General features: G+C 39.9%; 1 protein-coding gene across 1 annotated transcript in view; it reads left to right on the forward strand.

Moving 5' to 3' along the window:
* The window catches only part of VWDE (von Willebrand factor D and EGF domains), a gene marked incomplete at both ends in the record, with an annotated part of 124,571 nt that overhangs the window by 16,126 nt on the left and 85,977 nt on the right, over positions 1-22,468 (forward strand). Inside the window, 5 exons of the mRNA XM_008942523.1 lie at positions 263-480; positions 3,294-3,367; positions 10,209-10,479; positions 13,492-13,670; positions 17,237-18,174. Coding sequence (XP_008940771.1) covers positions 263-480; positions 3,294-3,367; positions 10,209-10,479; positions 13,492-13,670; positions 17,237-18,174 — 1,680 coding nt within the window. The remainder of the gene's footprint in view (positions 1-262; positions 481-3,293; positions 3,368-10,208; positions 10,480-13,491; positions 13,671-17,236; positions 18,175-22,468) is intronic.

Consider the following 22,468-nt stretch of genomic DNA (forward strand, 5'->3'; position numbering starts at 1 on the left):
GCACCTGTGGAAAGAAAAGCACCACTGAGTTTTAGTAAACTGTCTGCTGCGGGGAGGGAAAAAAAAAAACAAAACCAAAAAGCAGAGTAAAACGTGCATAGGGCTGCCAGGCTGAGTCAGTCACAACTGTCTTCGTGCAAACCCCATCTGGTTTCGAGGCGTGTGTGTCCTGGAATGCGAAACATTTGTGTTGGGTGGCAAGCAGGGCGTGGGGAACTGTTTGGATAACTCTTGTCCGACCCGGTGCCCGTGTTCCTTTCAGACAGGCAGTCCCTGGCAGCCCCAGACGTCGCCCTTTCGGCGTGCCAGGTGGAGCTGCTGCGGGCGCCCTGCGCGGGAGGCAGCTGTGCGGCAGCCACGGTGACGGTGACAGCCGTGACGGACTTGGCGGGGGACGGGGACCGTGCCAGCCGCATCAGGGCTGAGCCGCTGCCACGGGGGGATTTGCTCTGGAGGGCTTACACACCCACGGACGTGAAGGTCAGCCCCGAAAATCATTCAGAAAACGTGTTCCATTTAAACAGGAGGTTTAGTATTGAAGAATACTAGACACTGATAAGCTTTCACTGTATAAACATCTGGGGACTGCTGTCAGCAGAGTAAACCAGAATGCCCTCAAGAAAATTAACCCATAAAGCCCTGTGCTTTTGCAGATTTAGGTTTGAATGTTAGTCTGCACATCAGTAAAGCAGACAGCTGGATGACAGATGGAACCAATCGTACTTCTCTGTGCCAAAGGAGGAGAGAGGGAGAACCTGGGTTAGGGAACCAACACCTTTTTAAGCAGGAGGGAGAGGGAAAAATGAGAGTTTGGAGAACAGCTTTTGTAAAAGCAGAGGGAAGGCAGCAGCTCAGGAATGAGAAAGGAGGACCAGGACTCAGCAGTGCCACGTTCAGTGTGTGACTGTGCCAGGAATCGCTGGGGCACCTCCGACGACAGACGCGGCTGCTCCGTCTCTCCATTTATCCCTGTACAAAATGTCCAAAATAAAAATAATAAGAAGCAATCATGGAGGCAAGCCACACTTCCCCTGCAGAGAGCCTGGCCAAAGGAGTGTGGTGAGCCTTGTCTGTGAAGCTGTTTCAGAGCCTCGGCTGGGAGGTTTGAGAGCCGTAATCCCACCACCCAAGAGAATAAGACAGAGCACAGATTTGACTCAGCTAAATTTCTCAGAGCAGTGACATATCCAACCTGGTAAATTTTAAGTAACCAAAAAATACCCCCAGTGAAATTCATAATTTCACTGCCCTAATTTTTTGCAGCTTTGCTCATGAGAGAACAAGATTAAACTGAATTTTTGTCTTCACAGTTAAAATGTGAAGCCAGTACTCTACAGTACTGGCTTCTTTCAAATTTTTTAAGATTCTTAAATCAGAAATTACAGCTAATTCATTGTAGTGCACTCACATAACCATATTTTTTCTTGATGTTACAAATGCTTTCATTAAAATATGAAAATGTAGCAAGTGTGAAATGGAATGAATCCATTTTAATAATAAATTTCATCTATCTCAGTTAAAATTTGATCTATGGAAACATAATAGACATTACCTTCACTCCCCCCCATTTTCCCCTTGATGTTTTGCAGTTAATTAGAGGCCTTAATGTAACACAGTTCCTGCAACATATTAAGGAAAAAAAAAATCCATATATTAAAACCCATATAAACTTTAGTTCTTCAAACTTGCTTAAATATTTTTGATTTATCTGAAAATTGAACAGAAATGGGGGGCAGGATACCTGGACACATTCAGAAACCTAATAAAGTGGATTTCTTCAGCAAACTAAGACTGCCTGCAACTAGGACTTGCATCCTTTTCTAGTATCATGCAAGAGAAGAGCACAGGAGAAAAGGCCACATGGGCTTTGCTTGTGCAAAGGTTTCACTTAGGAAGTTTGCAGGTGTGGAGAAAATGTGGAAGTTCTGGGACATTTCTTCATGTCATACTGTAGATACAAATGATACAACGGATCTCAGATGAAAATGCTGTTCAGAGAGGCGTTCAGTTTTTGTCAGTCCTCAAGACCATCACTCTGTGCTACACCAGACACTGCTGGGTACCTGAGCGGTGTCTCTGTGTGATGGTTGTGGTGCATTTTGAAACACAAATTATGTATTGCTGCAGGTGAGGAATTTTGTCAGGAAGTGTGGTTGTATCTTCACTTTCTTATGCATTGATTTGATTTCACCACTGTTCCTAAAGGCTAAGTTATGCTTTGTCACTGAAAGATTGCACAAAGGTAGAGTGGCATATGACAGATATATTCTTCTTCCCTGCTCCATGGATTGTGGTAGAACTAACTGAATTGCACCTCTGGACTTCTCATGAGCAAAGAGCAAGCAAAGAATTAACAGGCCTGGCCAAGAAATCAGCTTGGCAGGCTGGACATGAGAAAACCATAACACTTCATCACTCCCACCAGTATGACTGGGACCTCTTCATATTGCAGATCACTACACAACCCAGTCTTGCATTTCTGAGAAGTGGACAGCAGAGTATTCAGACACGGAAAAAACACCACCTTGAGCAGATTTGGCAATGCCAGCTCAGCACTGCCTGAGATTCAGATATTGCAACTTTGAAAGGAGTGGCCCTACCTGTAGCTTTTGCAGGTGTATCTGCTCTTGAAGGGTGCCAGGATGCTCATATCCCAACAGTGACCCTGCTTGTGTCCAAGTAACCAAGGGCAGATCCAGCTGAAGATCTTTGTTGCTAGAAGATCCTTCCCTCTTTTATTCACGTGCCAAAAGCAGACAGCTCCAGCCGCCTGATTTGGGACCTTGCCACTGATACCCAGTCCATAACCTGCACATCAGATATGTATATAAATCAGCCATTCACATTCTGTACCAGGAAATCTAAGGTCAAATTAGGGGACAGGCAGTGACTACTACTAAAATATGCTAATGCTACTTAATTACAGCAGACCTTAAATCGTACCTCAGGCATTAAAATTAGTACAATTTAATGAACACTCCACTCTCTTGATAATTTCAGTGAAAGAACTAATTCTTAGCAAAAAAGTTTAATAGAAAAGCTTCACTTTTTACCAGACAGACAGTGCATCACATGAGGTGGAATAGGAGCACTTTGAACTCCCTTATTGCATGTGATTAAACTCCGTTGTTTGAAAGTGAAGCCTATTTTGTCCCCCTCCACAATCGTGTTATAGAAGTCAGATTTTAGTTTGTACTTGACACATGAATCCTGCCCCTAATGTTTTGTGAGGAACAGTAATGAAGAAAAACTGCTGTGTAGACTGTATTCATTACGCATTTCATTTTAACTAGGTCACAGTTCGAGACCTCCCAACAGGGAACTGCTACTCTTTCACTGATCCACACATTATCACATTTGATGGATGGTGAGTAGTCTACTTTGAAATAATTTGGCTCAATTACTCCAGTTTTTAGCTTCTGGATGTAGCATGTGTTTGCTTTTACATTAGAATATCAAAAGCACGTTGTACTAGTTTGCTTATGGTGATTAATGTAGTGCTTTGACAATATGCATGGTTTCCTTCCAGCTGTTTATCCCCTTTAACAAAAGGACTAGAAATGGATTTCTCTTGAAGCCACAATGGGTTTGAGTCTGAGTAATTTTTACAAGACAAAGGTCAGATTTGTTCAATGTGATTTGAACAGAACCATCATTAATGACTTTGAGAGGGAGTCTACAGCATGTGGCACCGTGTTAGTGACAGCCCAGTTCCACACAAGTGAGCCAGTGTGCAGGGGCAGCCTGGTCCTTCCCAGCAGGTTAGTACTGCACAGTCACTCAGTCCAAGGATGCTCTTGCATTCTTCTGCTTCCAAAGCTGGTTTATGCACAGCTGCATCTCTGCGTGGCATTCACAGTCACAATCACAACCAAAATCCCATACAGATGGCTCTACTGTCTCAGATAAAGGAAGTCCAGAAATGACAAGTGACAAATATTAGTGAAAGAGTGAAAAAATAAAGTTATACATCTTCCTGTACTGTCCAGATGTCTTCCTACATTATTCAGCAATATGTTGCTTAAAGACTCACTGAGTCAAAGGTGGTACCTTTGTGTTTGCCAGCCTGTACTGTACAGAATTTGTCCCCAGTTAACTACCCTAATCATTCATGGATCTATTTGCCCCAGCTATTTAACTTAACAGAAAGGTTTTTAAAGTTTATTCCTGGCACGTTTGTCCAAAGTTGCTAATAATTTCAGATCACTTTCCAGGTTCGTCATTCTGCTGTTAACTTCTTAGTGGCACAGATAATGACTTTAGGTGCACAGTGTCCACAGGGGCTCGGCAGGCATGATATTCTAATTTAATATCCTAATGTCCCAGTTTTAGTCCAGTAGGCTCTGGAGATAGAACCTGAAATGACGTCAAAGCTGGAGAAATCTGTTGATGAAACGTAAGAAAAGCAGTGAATCCATTAAAGGTTATAGGTCTGCCTCAAATAAAGATTTCACCTAAATTGGGAAATCTCAGCTAGGAGATTAGCTCTGCACATCTCTGACTTTCCAGTTTCCCTTCAGCTTTGCTGAATAGCCTGTATAATGTGGCCAGGCCCTTGTTTCATGCAAGTGTGGTTGCTCAATATGTAGAAGCTGTGGAAGAGCTACAAGAGGCGCAAAGACAATGCCATGCCTCATGTATCTGCAATTATTTCAATTCTAGGATATTAAACTCAGAATATTATTTCAAAATTCTCTGTGCATTCATATTCTAAAATATTCCCTTCTGATTTAGGGGTAAGAATGGACAGTGATCTGCCAGGTTGCTGTGTTTAGGAAGTCATAAATTACTGCAAAGTGCCTCTTGGAATGAAACAACGCTCTCAGCCACATAGCACATTTTTACATGTCTTCCATGGGAAAAAAAGGTCTAAAATAAATTAATTCTATCTAAATAACTCATTTGGTAACCCTGTTATTGATAGCACACAGAAATGCTTCTAAGCAATTTACAGTTCTATTTGAGCACGGGGAGTTTAGAAAAGTTTGTCCTGTGGCATCCTGGTTCAGAGTCATGCTGCCTTGAAACAGAAAAATCCCAGGATTAGCTTGGCCCCTTGAAAACTGCACATTTCTTCCTTGTGGATGGATGTTCATTACTGCTCTGTCCAGTGTGGCTTTAAACGAGCCAAGCTGATGGGGCTTCTGCCATCTCAATAACTAGGTTATTTCACTAAGATATATCACTTCTTGATGTTCAGCCAAGTTTCTTACCCATCATTTCACAGTCCCATTACTCCTACTTATATTCCCATTTATTATTGTAAATAATTTTTCTTTCAATTATTGTAATGATTATGCCACCCTATTACACATCAGTTAAACAACTTCTCTATCTGCCTATTCAAAAAGAATGGTAACACATTAGTGAATTATTTTAAAGCTCCATATTTAAGGAGTGGGGGATGCAATTCCTGCTTCTGTCCTGGTAAAAACCCAGAACATAAAGACAAAAGCTAGCACAGAGGTATGGAACTGAGGCAGTTGTCTTTGGTTGTGAAAGTGCACGTGGAGGGAAATCATGTTTGAAATTATTAGGTGTTGTGTATTCTGAATGGAAGAATTGTACAAAAAGCTGGTAGGGTCAAGTAAGAAACCGTGTGGGTGTCCCTCACTAACAAAGAATGTCAGAAAGAGGCAGATTGTAAACAGGCAAGTAAGAGAAAAGAAAAAGCTAAGAGAAACTTCTCCTAAGAACTAGGAAGCAAGAGGATGAGTGGAATACCCCTTGGGCTTCTGGAGCTACATTGACTGTAATTCGTAGACACAGGCTTGGGTGAGAACATTACACAGGGAAGAAAAGAAACTTCCAAAATTAGTCAGAGAAAACTGAAAGAAATAGCAGCCTTTATCCACCTCTCCACAGCCACAAAGATAGCAGCAAACTAACTTAATAAACTACCAAAACTGCTTCTGAGAGCAACAACAGAGCATCCATCAAACAATGCAACCCAAGGAAATCCATTTGTTCCACCACAGAGCCTATAGGACGGCTTACAAGGACACAGCAGACTCTGAGATCAAAACATTGCAGGCAGAGCTGCTGTGCATGGGTGATGATCAGTTGTCTCTTTGGCACCTTTTCTACCCATTTGAGTCCTGGGAATGGTATATGAAAAGCAAGGGAAAGTCTGAAGGTGGAGAACATTGCCAACAGCAAGACAATAGGAGTGTTTTCTACACAAACAGGCATGCACATCAACACACTCCTGCCTTCCTCAGGGTCTCTTACCTTCTTTGACTTTCCCAGCAGCAGCAAATAGAAGGAGGAATACACAGTAGGGAAAAGCAAGGATGAGAACAAGGAAAAACAGAAAACTGCAACCTTTTTTGGTTTCCAAAATGTAGCTTTAAAAATATAAAATTTTATTGAAAAATATTTCTTTAGCAGATTTGTTGGAAAATTAAAAAATTGCATGAAAATCAAAAGATTGGTAGATTTTTTTTTTTTTAGTAGTAGTAGTATTCTACTGAAATGGTCACTTCCAATGTACAGGTTGTTTTATGAGTTTTCAATACTTCAACGATACTTCATTTTGTAACTTTCCTAGTGATGTCTTCCATGGTTTTAATCTGACATACTGAGCTCATGTTACATCTGAGATAGGTAGCTGCTCCCTAGATAGCAGAAATATCTAACTCCCAATTCTAATGATAATACACCCCTTTGGTATGCCTCCTGCTAATATATTTCTGTCGAAATCCTTATCTCGTCATCTTTTCATTCTTTTGACCAAAGGAAATGACAGAAAATCAAAGAAGAATGTGTCATATTTTACTGTGTAAGCACAATCAATTTGTGTATATTGGCGCCTAGATGTGAAATAGCGTTAATTATACTAGCTAAAACCCAGCGAGAGCACTTCCTTTTATAGCAAAGTACCTTCTAAATTAAACAAATGTGAGAGCCTGGTAGAGCAAAAGTATAGCCCTCATTACTAGTTATGGCACATTATAAATATAAAAGCTTTTCATGTCATAAATTGTAGATTCTTAAATATGAAGTACTAGCTTAAAACTAAATATGCAGAAAATCCCTTTAAGGCAAAATATAAAAAAGGAACTTTTTATTGATTGGTGAACTATATACATCATTCACGTTATTTTGCATTTTACCTGAAAAAAAAAAAAAGAAAAAGAATTTTCACATTTCTCAATCATTTATGTTAATCCACCCATCAATACTATCACGGGGTAATGACACTATTTTCTGCACAACGACAAAATCCCTCAGCTCGCACAGCTTCACATTTCTTGGTGGCTTTAGTGCCATTCACCACTGTAGCCCACAACTAAGTCCTGGGCATGAGTAGCCCTGCCAGAAGTGCTGTTCTTTTTCATAATCTGTAGAAGTTTTTACATCCCCAGGCATCCAGTGGTGGCTGAACATAACCCAGCACCTTTGCTCCCTGAGAACATGGCAACCAGTAGTTAGAGATGAGAGCCCTGAAACCAGAGAACATCCCCCAGCATTTCCTGTGGTCACAACAAGTAAAGAGGGTGTCTGGAGGAACATGTCAACAAATCAAATAATTTGGTGTTAAAACTATGGTGGAAAATCTTTAGAAGCAGCCACAATAATAACTGAGTTAATAAAAAGATGAAGTGTAGCTTTGTGAATAGTATGTACATTGTGTTAGTTAATGTAAAGCTACTAGTAATAGTTGTTTACAAATATTTATATCTCTTTCTATCTCGTACAATAAAGCAACAGAAGTGATTCCTGTAGCATCTCACTGTAATAATCAAAGACTTAATCAAAGACTTTGGAGCATTTTATAATTCTTGGAATAAGAACAAAACTTCAGGCATGTCTTTCTGTCAGGACAAGAACTTACTATACCCCTTGAAATACAACCCAAATACACAGTTGGGGAGGTAGGGAACCACTTCCATAGAGTGATTTGGGTTGGAAGGGTCCTTAAAGGTCATCTAGTTCCAAACTCTACCTAGACCAGGCTGCACAAAGCCCCATCCAACCTGGTGTTGAACCCATCCACTGTGTGCATCCACAGCTTCCCTGGGCAACCTGCTCTGGTATCTCACCACCCTCAGAGTGAAAAACTTTCCACCCAGTACATGGGTTGTTACAGACTATTCAGAAAGCAGGATAGAGAAGTGCACTGTGGATGGCAATTTAGACACAAGCAGTGGTGCCTGGTTCACGAAGAACATGCAGAGCTCCCTCACTCAAGAGCTGCAGTAACTCCACTTCATGCTTTTGGTGCCACAAGCAATTTCTCAGTTGTTGTCCAAAGAATCATTATCACAATTACAGCTGTATAAACATCACAAAAGTTTACCTGACTACATTCAATTATCCATTCAAGTAATTCAAAGGCAGCTGAAAGCTTCAATTTAAACACATTGCAGATTTGTTATGTGCTATGCAATCTATGCCATGACTTAATTGAAGGACTCTAAGTGAGTTCCAGGAGAGTTGGATTTGGTCCATTGTCAATGCTTATTAAGCAGTAAATAGCTCCCATAACTGCAGTTATATTTATATGCATATGCTAATGCAGTCTTATTTACCAGATACAGTTGATTAGTCTGGGTACAGCCATTCTGTTGCATTATTTTCTATCAACCTCTTCAAACACCTTTCCTTCCAAGCTCCCACTGTTGAAGGAAACTGTGGAAGGTGATCCTCATAAAATATCCTGTCGCCGTTGTCTCTCCTGTGAACACATCCAAACAGATCTAGTACTTGATGTTAAAAAAGTTTATCTATTTTTTATGTTGTCCTTAGTTCTAATCAATTTTATTAACAGCACCTTCATGGTGTACTTAGGATTTATGAACCTGATTAGAAAATAAGATGAGACAGAACCATTCAAAATCTTATCGTTTTACGGCCAACTTCACTTAAGTTTTTCAAGATGAAAGATAAAATCAGATGTGTTTCCTAGCTGGGAAAACAGTTGGTGTTTAAAATCTTGCTGTGTTTTAAGCTACATAGTTTTCTATGGCTTTTATTCTGAAGAGAAATAAAATGCAGATATATATACATGCTAAAAAATTCTTGGTTCTTGAGCCACTTGTTCTTCTTTATAGGAAATATTAACAGACTGAAAAAATATTGATGTTTGTGTGACAGTGCTTAAAAATAATCCCTTTATTTAATTGAGGTATTTTATACTTTCCTTTTTACGTTTTCTTTTTTTATTGTAGAAAAGAAAAATGCTTATTATTATAAGCTTATAGCTTAGTCTCCATATTATTCTGATCTCATAAAAATCATGTTTGAAACCAAATGCAGTGCCTTAAAAGGAAGTAGAATAATCTTTCATTTTTAAAGATGGGAGTTCTCAGCTTGTGAGGAGAAAACTCTAGCAACATATATAAGGTATACAGCTACTGCTTTCTTTACTGTTATACCTCATGTTAGAATAAAATAGGGGAAGAATAAGACAAGCTTATGGAGTGAGAAAACAAAGAACAAGAAGACGAGGATCCTTTTGCAGGTCCCTGTTGTGGAAAAATGAGGAGCTGCAGGTGTGAGGAATTTTACCTGGTTTATGCAGAGGGAAAATACTTGCAAAGTTTTTAAAGTTATTCTGTTTATGGCCTATCAGGTGGAGCAGGGACTCTGTGTGCAGAGAGGAATGAAAGACCCAAGTTGTTCAACACTGCGCTGTGCTGATTGCCACTCCATTTACAGCAAAAGTTGTGCTTACAGGGAAGTTGTTGAGGGGGGAATTACCTTCATTTTAACAGGTTTTCAGTAGAAACCCAGTTTTTCACATGAAATATTCACCTAGCCACAGTCAGTCTTGTAAATGTTAGTGATTAGTCACAGAAGAGGCTGTTTGAGCACTGATTTTGCTTTGAAGAATATCATGCTATAAAGCATACGGTTACAACCAAAACATATTTATTAAGGCCTGGAGGCAGGAACTTTTTCCCATTTGCTTTTTATCAAATGTTTATCCTTTTTAATCCATGCCCGTTGCCATAGAAGCAGCTGGGCGACAGCTACCCTCTTTTCACACGAATTCTTTTGCACCTCCAGCTAAGAACCGCGACGACGTTCCCTGCGACAGCACCAGAGAAACGCTTCCCCGTGGGCTGACTCCTCCCTCCTTCAAGGCCAGCCACCACGTTGGTCTAATTAAGGAGCGCTGTTGTGCGAGCACCAACAAACGGCTGTCCCAGGCAGATGCTCTGGGTCTCTAAATCCTCTTCTTTTTGTTGGTTGCTGTTTAGGCGCTACGATAACTACAAAATCGGCACCTTCCTCTTGTGCCGGAGCGTGTCGCGGGCGTTTGAAGTGCACGTCCGGCAGTGGGATTGTGGAGGCCGCCGTTCCCCCACCGCCTGCAATTGTGGTGTAGCTGCCCGGGAAGGGGGTGACACTGTGGTGCTGGACACCTGCAACGGCCACTTTCGGGAGAGCAGACCCCAACTTACCATTAAAAGCACGGAGGCATCGCCACACGTCAAAATCCTAAAGTCCTACGGAGGGAGGAAAATAACAGTACGTGGATATTTCCGTGCTCTTCTTGTTGTGGTTCTTTAAAAATGTGAGTTTAATATCTCTGAATTATTAATGAAGTTGCTACAAAAATATCTATCTGAAGCCAGAAGAGTGCCTGCAGCAAAAGGACCGAAAACCAGAGAAGAGGCTGGTTAAAGTGTTAGTTTAACAAACTGTAAAACAAACCAAAACAAATATCTCTAGAAATTTCTCAGAGACACAGCAGAGTGCCAGGGTTGCTACTTCCTCTCTGCCGTACAGCAATCTGCTCTCAGATTTTTTATGCTAGACACTACCCAGCCGCAGCACATAACGCAAATTTCTTTGCAGAGCTTATAATATAAATATTCAAGGAAAGATCACAGGTAGCAGAATAATGTAGTTTTAGAGTGGAACACTAAGGCATTATTAGTCAGATCCTGATAGCCCCCAAAAGCCGTGAAAATGGGCTGCAATTGTGCAACATTTGGTATAATTTAAAGCATTTGCTTAAAAAATATATGGCTACAACATACTTTGCATGAGTATCACTTATCCACACTAATCCAGTGAAGTCACTGAAAGAGATTTCAGGATGCACCAGGGTCTTTGGTGAGGAGAAGAGCCACAAATTATGGCCAAGGAGATAATTCTATCCTAGAGTTGTATCATCAAGACTTCTTGCCAGAAAATATTTTGGGTGAAGATATGTCCACAATAGAGCCAGAATGATGCAGGGAATGCCTGTGCTTGGCTCTCCTTGTGATATCACTTGGAGTAGATCTTAGCAAGGTAGTAATTGAAAGTCTGTTAATTATAGAATATAGAAAAAGCAGGAAACAAGCTCTCATTTCATTTTGTAACCGAATGCAATATAATTACTGTTTTATGCTAGAATAATCTTAGCAAGACATCCCTACTCTCATTTACACCTCATGTAAGTCTCAGTGAAAAAAACTAGGAGACCCTGTGGACACAAATATTAATCCTGCCCTAATCTAAATGGGAATCTGTAGGAGCTGGGCAACAATGAGCACAATCCCTGAATCCCTGTGCATGGTGCATTCCCATTTGCTCAGCAGTTGCCCATTGCCAGCCTTACCCAGTGCTGGAGCCAACTCTCATGTGGCTCCTGTACCAGCTGGTGCTTTGCAAGGGGTTAAGTCACTTCTCTTCTGTGCCTGATACCAGCTTCCAGCAGCCAGTCACCATCTCTGCAAAATGAGGTCTTGGAAAAACTTCTTCAAAGCCTCAATCATCAACTTTAAATCCAGGTTGGTTACAGAAAAACTGGGCAGATTTTAGGTCCTCGGTGGCAGGTGGGACACCTTGCTCTCAGCAGCAGAGGAAGAAAGGGTTACAGCTCTCTGAATTCCTGAAATAAATCCAGACCTGGAAATATTAATCCAGACAGCACAGAAGACTGAAGAAGCCCATGCAGTCCTGACTGCATACATTTTATATGCAGCCTTGTAGGAAATGCTCCTCCCTGTAGTAAAGCATGTAATTAGAAGGCACACATTTATCTGAAGGAAGAAATCAAATCCTACTCAGCACAGTGGCAACTGCAGTTCTCCTGATCTACTTATTAAACAACTAAGAAAAAATTAATTCATCAGGCCATTTGAGCTTTATGTTGGAGAATCTTTTTTTGTTTTGTTTTTCAAACTTAATTGAGGACATTTAACATACAGCAAAGGTGGAGGTTCAGCCAGGGTGGAGATACAGTCATGACCTTCAGACATATTCAAAGAATTGGTCTTATATGATGACTTACATTATTCAGCAAGACAAATACTTTTTTAAAAATAGTACTTTAAATGTCCTCATCAAAACACAGAGGGCCTAAGTTTAAAACAGTGTGTCTCTGGCTGTTATTGCAGTCAGTGGCACTTTGCTGCTTTGCTCAGCTGGACGAGTAGATTGCTCATGGAAAGGTCTTCAGAAAGTATTCTCACGCCTGAAATGATGGGGAAGCTAATATGGGCAAGATTACTACTTAGTGCAGCCAAAATATAAATTCGGGTTCCAGCACAGAAATCCAAATATAAGTTAGTTGCTTCTTCACAGGTATGAATAGATTTGGTGGCAAGGAACTTAGAAGTGACCAAAAAACTCCACTAGAAGAAAGAAAAGCAATGGGTATTATTTGGCTGAATAAATTATACTTAGGCAGTGGTCACTTAAAAAAAAAGGAAAATAATTTTTTTGAAATCATTGCAATGAGGTATCTCTGACTATTTAATGTACTTTTTAAGATAAATTTAAAACATTTAATTTTTTTAAAAAATATTAAGGTTACTTATCAAGACATAATACTCCTGCTCCCACTTCTGGCACAGAGCAGTTTCAAAGTAGTTTTCTTTTTACCTATAGAAACAAAGCAAACAAACAAGAATACATTTCAGTTGAACAGATTTTTTTTTCTTTTTTTTTATTATTTGGGACACCAATCTGAAAAATCCATTATCCACACAGTCACTTCTTTGTTTTAACCTCAAGATTTTTTTTTTCTTCTAAAGGTCAGTGTAAGCCTACCACAAGTTCTTTAATGAGAAAATTGCTTTATCCACTTCAAAACGCAATCATTTTCTGGGGAATCTGGCCTTGGAAAATGAAACAATTTTTCAGAGAGAAGAAAGCTGTTTTTTAAACTTGGCAGTTTATCTAAAATAAATTATTTCCCAGGCAAAGACACAAGGGTGGCCTTATTGTCACGGAAGCCACTTCAAAAATTAGCTGGTAACTTACAGTGGGAAAACTTCAATGGATGTAATTATTTTTTTAAAAAGATAGTACTGGTGCAGTTTTATATTTATCTAATGCTATTGGATATTAGTACCACGGAATCTGAAAGCAAGCTAAATGATAGTACAAATAAATATTTATAGTGTATCTAAGTGTTCTTAAATTATCTTTGTCACCGCCAACATCCTACTTCGATATTTTAGTTTATACAAAGGGACGTTTTTTATTGCATAAAAGGCTTGGTAACAGTTTCAATTCACTGGGTGAATTTTTCTGCCTTTTCAGATCCTGTTCCCTTCGGGAGCATTTGTTCGAGCTGACGTGAGCGAGTGGGGAATGGGTGTGACAGTGAGGACACCAGGCAGCGACTTCAACAACACCAGAGGTTTGTGCGGCCTCTTTGATGGGATCAGTCACAACGACCTGAGCCATGTGTCTGAGGAAGACTTCATAGAGGAGTGGAGGTACAAAGCGAGAGAGGATCCCAGCCTGGGAGATGCTCGGCAGCACTGTTTGGGGGGTGATGATTTCATCACACACTCCTCTAATGACCTGAGGGAGAGATCTGCTTAATCTAGGGAGGGAGGCTTGGAGACCCATCACCATCTAAACAGCACAGGAGGGGGGGTGGGGGTTAAATTTCATTCAGCACAATACACACAAGCAGTTACTTGAGAAAGCTTTATATTCATGATGTCATGTTAACAGCTGTGTAAAGATCTCATTCAGCTGTTAAAAAAAATGCAGCTCTCACCCACTCTAGAAAACGTAGATAACTGACAATAGGGATTAATTAGGGGTTTGGTATTTCCCTTGTTCTTTTATTCCCAAACACTAATTACAATATGCGAGTATAGATTAAATGTTACATTTTGACAAAGTGTGGCAATATATGTACCATGCTAAAACTGAGTATCTACTCTAATAATGATGACAGTGAGCTCTAAAACTTGCACTTTCTGAGACAGATGGTCTGGAAGCAAAGCCAGGAAACTCGAGCTCTGACATACTCCTGTCCCTCTCCTACATTTTAATTCCTGTTGTTGAACTCTAAATATGCCTAATAGGTGTTCCTAAACCCAAAATGGATTTGGTTGATTGTGTTGTTTTGTTTGTGATGTGTGTTTTGCAAATAATGAAGAATAAGGTGAACCAACTTAACATACCATTTAATCTGTACATGGCAACTTGGTGCAATCCTATGGGAACAATGAATGTTTAGACCTATTGCATGTCAGAAAATAAATTAACATCTCTACCATATTCTAGTTGCATTCAACAGTCCTATGTAATGGCAATTTTGATCTGTCATTAAATATTGTACTACTTCAAATTCAACAACCATCTTTAACAACTCATTAATATGATAATCAGTCAAAGCTTGCTTCTAGGAAGAAGTGGAGGAATAGTTCAGTGCAAGAACCAACCAACTGCTGAATACCCAAAAAAGGGCTAACAAACTCCTTAGGAGGACCTGTTCTTTGTTGAAAGATCAGAAGCCAAAGCACAATATATAGGAATTTACTTATATAACAGAGAGGAGTTTCCTGAGGCTTGGCACATATGATGGAGATACTTCAGGGGAGGCAGAAGTCCCTGCTAAGAGAGAAGGGCAAGAGGAGTGATAAATTTCACCTTGGATTCTCAAGGACCTTTCAGAATCTGGTTAAAAAAGTCAAGCCAACAGAAAGGCTGAGGCCACCTGCAAAGTAGACTGGATCAGTCTCTGATCCACCCATGAAGAAATGATGCAGTAAAAAACAAACCCTAGGGGGTGATTTTTCTGCTGCTGCTATTAATTTCATTTTAAATAACACTGAAAGCATGTTAGGTTTTCTCCAGCACCCGAAGCCAGTCTGAGTGCTCGTCACCATCTGGCAGTTTGACTCCTTCCCTGGCTCCCACCCCTCTCAAGCAGCTGCAGGGCTCTGAATGGCACAGATATGTTTTAAACATCAGCTTTCCAATGCAACTTTCAAACAATAAAACACCATCAGAGCCTCCCAGCCCTTAAATGCCATCCGGACAGAGAAGAGATGAATTTAAAAATATGTATTTTAAGTAGGTAAAATAATTTCTCAAACCATTTCTCAGATCTTTTGAGAAACACATAGCAATGCTATTAATTTTGGACTCTATAACAGCATGCAACAGTTTGAAAAACTTGGCTTTAGAACTTTGATTATAATGGGAAGCTAAGAGGAATTATAGGCCAGTTGTCTTCTGCAGGGGACTGGAGGCACATCCTAGCTCACCAAGGTGCTGTTGGTAAGTGTGTGCCTGTGAGGAAGGATAGCATTTCCACTGGCTCCATTTTTTCCACACCATACACCACTGTCCTGTTGACTGGGGCTGACCAAAGGAAGGTCTTTGGTTTCACATAGGAATAGCAATGGAATTTGTTTCAACAAAATATCATGGGGGGGGGGTGAATAAAATCGTTCTACTGAAATTTTGATTTGTGTTTGAAGTTTCTGTCCTGATTCTGGACCAGTTTATGTGATTTCTGAAAATTAACTTATGAAAGATGTGATATTTACCCTAGCCTCTTATTTATGTGGTATTCCCTGAAAGAAAGAGCTACTTCTGCTGCCTTAGTTTAAGTTTATAGTTAGCTCATGGTGCAAATCTAGGCAGCTTCAGCAGCAGGTAACTCCACTATGCAGAGCCAAAGGAACAACGCGTGCAGGACACTGAACTGCATTGCCCAGAGGACTCATGCCCCCTCAAACACCACATGAGTTTTACTGTCCAACACTGTAGGAAAGTGCAAAATAACTTGTGTATTTTTTTTGAGCATAGTAGCCATCCTGTTATATCACATTGCATTCTGCAGTGCCTGCACGATGGGAAAAATGGTTTCAGAAATGTCTGGCCTCATAGAATCACAGAATCATTTAAGCTGGAAAAAATCTTTTAAGATCATCAAGTCTAACCACAGTAGAAATTGGTTCATTTTGCCTCTGTCACTGTATTGTTTTATTTAAAAGTTAGTGTTATATCGACGATCAAAATAGTAGTGTTATATATACATATAAAGTTTGGAAAACATTAGATAAAGGTAATTACATTTTCTACATCAGTATCTAGATACAATAGTATCTGGCTACAAAGTTCTGGCAAATGCTTCCACTTTCCTGAAATCTCTACATTCTGGCTACACGACAAAATTAATGCCAAAATGATTTATATTTGTGCTGATTTTTCAGGTTTGGCTGGAAATGAAGTGCTGTTAACTATTGGGACAAGAAGCATATCTTTTTGTATGATATTCCAGGAAACTAATGAAATTTCTGAAGAAACTTTAATCATGGCTGTTTATTCAAACTGAACTCTCTAGAAGTTCATTTATCATTAAAGCTGAACTAAATTAAAAAGGGAAAAAAAGTTGTCTCAGATTATCTGGTAGCCTAGCCCTATGATCAATAGAAAACTGCTTTATGTTGGAAAAAAATCTCAAAGAAAGCTCCATTAGAAGACAAGAATGAAATGAAGTATGCATTAAAAATTTTAAAGAAAAAAAAAAGACATTTAAAAGAAAAATCATAGTGATGCAAGTCTTGGAGGAAATGCCTGGTAAGGAGAGGACAGGCAAATAGGTAAAGAGGATTTTCATAACAAAGCATTTGAAACATATACTTCTTTTTTGTCATTCTCCAGGAGGTATCTAAGTCAAACCAGGGACAAATCCAAGGCCTTTTTCCATGTGTAATAGGCAAAGGGCAACCTGCACCTTACAGAAAGTTCGTCAAAGGGAAGTCAAGCACTTAGGCAACACTCCAGCAAAGCACTTAAGCATCTGTTACTAAAAAGTCCCTAGAAAGTGCTAAAAAACATACAGGACAATCCAAGAAGGGCAATGCAAAAGCAACTAAAGAAAACAGAGAATAAACTTAAGCATTTTCTTAAGCACTTTGGTCGATTGGGAATTTATACATTCCCCAGCCTCAGGGAAAGAAAGTTTACTTGGTCTTGTAGACTAATTTGTTGAAAGTTTCCTCCCTCTAATCTCTTTCTATTTTTAAACCAGAATACCTCCAGGGAAGAGTTTATTTGACAAGACTCCAGCACCTTCGGAGGGGAAGCAAAGGAAAAATTACTGCAGATGTCAGAAGGAGAGCACTAAGTCTACACCTGTGACAAATATGCTGAACGCCTTTCAGACTCCTTTCCCTCAGTCCTCTGGTTGCCATTATGATCATGTGGATTACACCTCTGCAATCCCATATCTAGATGTTACGTCAGAGTTTGTCACTCACTCAGAAAGAGAGTCTACTTTAAGAAAAGATGTGAAGCTCTTGACTAAGCCTTTTAATCAAAGGTACCTGCCCAAACCAGTCCAAAAACGAGGTAGCCCTGAGGACCAGTTAAAAGCCCTTGCACACGCCGTTTCCATGAAAAGCAACAGTTCCATTAACTCAACCAAACCAACAAAAGACATAAGGAGAGCAAGAAGGCAAGACGACTATTATGAATACTCATCCTTTCACCCATTGCATGGCCCAAGCCAAAGAGATTCAGAGAGCTTTGCATATTTTTTCCCAGAGGATTACTTTGAAGGGATTCGGACAAAACTTCCACTGGCATGGCCCACTCCCAGTGGCCTAACTGCTGTCAAAGCTCGAGAGATTTGCCAACAAATTCTTGCAAACTCCACCATTGGCTCAGTGTGTAAAGATCTCCTTGGGAAACTGATGGACGAGGCAATTGATATATGCCTTTTAGATCTACAGCTGAAGGATGACGTGGCCTGGGTGAGGGCACTGACAGCCCTTTTGGAAAATGAATGTGAAAGAAGAGTACTAGGAAACAGAGTGTTTGATGCAGGAGCTCACCCCTCTGCCACCCAGGAGGAGATCCTCACCGCCCTCCGCTGTCCTGCCCTCTGCAACGGCAACGGGCAGTGCACAGCACTGGGCTGCCAGTGCTTTGAAGACCACAGCTCCTATGACTGTAGCATTGCCAAAAGTAAGTTAAAAATTCCATTTCTTCCTACCCTACCCATCTTTCCACGGTATTAGTGATATTAGGTAAAACATCTGCACTGAGTTGTTTGCTCTTCAAACAGTGCTACCAGTAAGATATTTGATGAATTAGTAATCAGCTTTTGACCTTGAGGAGCCGATCAAAATATCTGGTTGGCTGATCCTTCACTTTTTCGCCTCAGTAACTTTTTAAAAATGGATTTTACAAGCCCCTTAGCAAATTGGTTTTGCAGAAGTGATTTTCTTTACATCTGATCTATCACCAGCATGCTGACAAGCAAGCTTCTGACAAAAAAAAAGACACTGCTGCTCACCTTGTGGTCAATATTCATGTTAACATTGTATAGATAACTTTTTTTTTTCCTGATCAACAGAGAATAAAATTTGAAAATTAATTTCAAACTCTGTAGTAGTAAAAAAAAAAAAAATTAAAAATGACAAGATGAACAGCTAACATTGGCAAAGCCATAAAATACCTACAGGACATATTTGAACCTGCAGACCTAATTCTGCAAATACTTAGGAATTACTTTTACACAGAGGACTATCCCACTAGGTTTGTTTCTTCTTTACCGTTCAGCCCCTCAATGGATAAATCCAAGTCCAATGTGAGTACTGACAGTGTTGAAACTAAGAACACACATAAATGCTAGCATTAATTTCAAAATGTAAGCCCTGCCTCAGCAAATCACATAGGCTTATGCTTGAAGTTACAAAAAGGTACTTAAGGCTCAGCTGTACAGTTGAGTTCCCACAGCTTAAGAAGTCACTATTTCAGCTAAGCTGAAATGACAAGATATGCTCTCCTAACCCATCCCAGATATGGGGGAGAGCCTTTTTCTATAATGCTCAGGCTAATGGCCATTATTCTGTATTTAGGACAGGTAAAGCTCATATCTAGAGTCAGTCGCCATGGTTTATCTGAATCTCCATCCAACCCTGGGAGCTCAGTGGCACATCTGATACCACAACACATCTACTGGCTGGGATGGGAATAACCATGTGCTTCACAATAAACGTGTCTTCATTGCATTGATTTAAAGGGGTTGAAATACATTCTGATATTTATTTTTTTGTTAATGGAAGATTCAAATTTGCAAGACCATTTTGTAAATTCAGAAGAATTCACTCTTTTTCACACTGAGAACAACTGACACCAGTGACTGCAAAGCAAGCTGAGCAATTTTCAGTAATTGGCCAATATAGAAATCAATGTTTAACTTCATTTCTTTGTGATACAGTCAAATTAGGGGGATTGCTTAAGCCAGATTTTTAAATTCTATTTTCCTTTGCCATGGCTGAAATCCCTCAGATTAGAGGAAAATAACTTCACTATGACCTCTCGAGTAAAAGCTAATGGCACCTTGTCTGCTTGCTGCAACATCAGATATAAACAAGCACAGAACAGAGAGCAGAGCTTGAGATTGCACAGGGAGGTGAGAAGTGAAAAACAAACAGACATCAGCTGTGATGAACACACCATAAGCCACTACTGCTCCCTGGCTGGGAAGCAGGAGCTGCTTCATCCGTCTCCTACTTTGCTTTACTCTTCTCCAGTTGAGGAAAAGGTGGTAGTTGGTCTTTGCTTCAGATCACTTCTCTTTTGGAAGCCTGGTTTGTCAGAGTTCCAAGTACATCAAATAATTCCCTCCAGTTTTTCAAAGGGTCACTAGTATCCTGATTCCCCTGGCAGCCTCCTGCTCCCTCTAGCACCTGGAAACCCCTCTCCTCCAGGGCTCTGGGGCTCCCAGGTGGTCTCCACTGAGCAAGAGCTGCTCCATGGAGGCTGAGTTTTCAGCATGAGCATCCTCGGCCTTAGCCTGGTCCCTGGGGGAAGCGAGCTTGATGTGGGACCTGCACCATTGCCATTTGGAAAGTGTAAATTTCCCTTAATGTTTCTACTGCTCGATTTGTGGGGGGTGAGTTTGTCAGTGTCATGACAAAACTAAAATTGACACCTTCAGCAGTTTTCAGGCCCTTTTCCAAAATTCCTATGCAATTTTCCTAACAATTCAGGGACAATATTTGATTTAAAAAGTGAATTGCCCCTGCTCTCCTTGTCACCCTGCATGCAACCCACATTATCTTAGCTGCAGCTAAGGGCTTGTATTTTTATTTTTTTTTTTAACTAATATTGTAATGTATTTTCTATTGGTGTTAATTTTAAGTACAAATATTATTTTTTATTTAAGAAAACCTACAGAAGACATTAATAACTACTGGAGGAGAAGAATGCTTTTTAGCTAAGTAAAATGAGCTCAGAAGAGAAAGCATGAAATAAAACAATAGAGTAAATTGCCATTTTGAGGCACCAATGCTCATTTTTCTTTTGAGGTAAAGGTGCTGCATAACTCTCTGATGCACAGGGTGTGTCTTCCCAAGGGTGTCCCTGACCTGGAGAATATTTACCATTCATTTTTCTTTTTTCTGTCATCCTAGTGAGATTCTGTGCTGCCCTCTCAGCAGCAGCTGTCCATCTCCAGAGGTGCAGGACAACAGTCACTCATGGTATATTCCACATCATGAACATACACTGGGAACTTGTTTATTTGTACAGAAGAAAAATGGAAAAAAAAATCTCAAAATGTCAAAACAGATTGCTTTTAAAGCTAGTGGTATTAACTTTAATCACTAAAATCTTCTTTGCAAAAGATAGATTTAGTTTTTTCTACTTGTAATCTACCTACCAGCTTATACAGGGTAAAACCCTGAACACGCAGCATGGTTCATAGGGATAGACCCCTCAGCCCATGGAAACCTCTGAGCTGTTTTATGCATGGAAATTAGGATCTTAAAGAGGAACTGCTGTTTGCCAAATGCTCTTGTAGGCAATAAAAGTACTTAGCAATACATTGTGTGTTCCACATCATGAAGAAAATATTCAAAGTATTTCACAATGTTTTTCATTAAAATGAAAAAAAAATATAAAATTAGCTGCTTAAGAAAATATAACTTTTAAAAAAAAAGTTGCCCACAGACTAATGAAAAAAAATCCACTAACTTTTTTTTTTTTTTGTTAAAGAAGAGATCTTCATCCATATAAAAAAAAACTGGGGTTGTTTAGGTGGATTTGGTTTGGATTGTTTTTGGTTTTTTTCCCCAAAAGTGAAGACACTAAAGATTAGGAACATCACCTTTTCCTGACCAAATTTACATAAGACATCACAGTATTTACAAATAGGAACAATGATGATCAGGAGAGTTGCAAAGACTTTGTGTAACACAGGTTTCACAAATGCAAAACATTTCAGAAAATATACCTTTGAATTCATACGTTGCTGTCACTTGACTCTTCCCAAAGCATGGTGCCAGAACATTCTTCAGCTTCTCCACATGATGGTGAGTAGGAGGCAGCATGAAGTTCTCCTGATGTCAGTGGTATCACTTTGAAGACTGTCAGCATATCAATCCCTTTAAAGAGAAAGGCTTCCTTTAGTCTGGAGAGCATAACATTGAAAATTAGCTTCTCAGCATGTCCAGTGGGTACTCACCAAGATTTTAGTGAAGACCAGTGCTTAAAGCTAGCTTTTATCTTATACTAATTTCTGACCTTATGTCTGTGCAACAATCTTTGAATGCCACTTCTGCATATGCAGTATGTACCTGTGACCTGGATGTCAGAAAATATATCTTCACCTTAGTACTGACAGGGGCTCATGCTCACTGAAAACAACATGCTCTAAATTGTACAGAGCTTCTCATTTACTTCAGAAGGTTTATGCTTGTCTTAGATGAAAGTCAGAGCTTTGGACACTGGAAACTGAGCTGACTGTAGTGCTTTTGGGAAGCAGTATTCTGCAGGGTAATCAAAAACATAAGGCTCAGAATCCAATCCCCTGGCATAACCTTCTCCAGCTTTAGGATCCCTTGGAGAAAGCATTTAAAATGGTATTATGTCCTTACAGCAGGGTCAGTGATTTAACATGGATAATTTGGTTTTAATTCTTGATACCAGACACAAAAACATATTTGATAAAGAAGAAATTAAGAATGGGATGTGTCTTCTGGCACTTATCCCTCCTCCTCTCCCAGGTATTGTGTATGAACTAATGCTAAAATGGGGAAAGATCAGTACAAGGTGGGAGGGCAATAGCTTTGACAGCCACACTGTGTGGCTCTACACCAGACCCCAGCAGTGGGCAGGACCTGGCCACTGGGTTAGTCCATCCCTTGCTCTACTGGTATAGAGATAAAGCAATGGAGGAGCATTTAAAATTCGAGCTGACTTTGAGCAACACTGAGAAAAAAAAAAATCCAGAAAAAATTAAAGCAAAATT

Source organism: Merops nubicus, unplaced genomic scaffold (genome assembly GCF_000691845.1).
Source record: "Merops nubicus isolate BGI_N331 unplaced genomic scaffold, ASM69184v1 scaffold2486, whole genome shotgun sequence".
NCBI classification, from domain to species: Eukaryota; Metazoa; Chordata; class Aves; order Coraciiformes; family Meropidae; genus Merops; species Merops nubicus.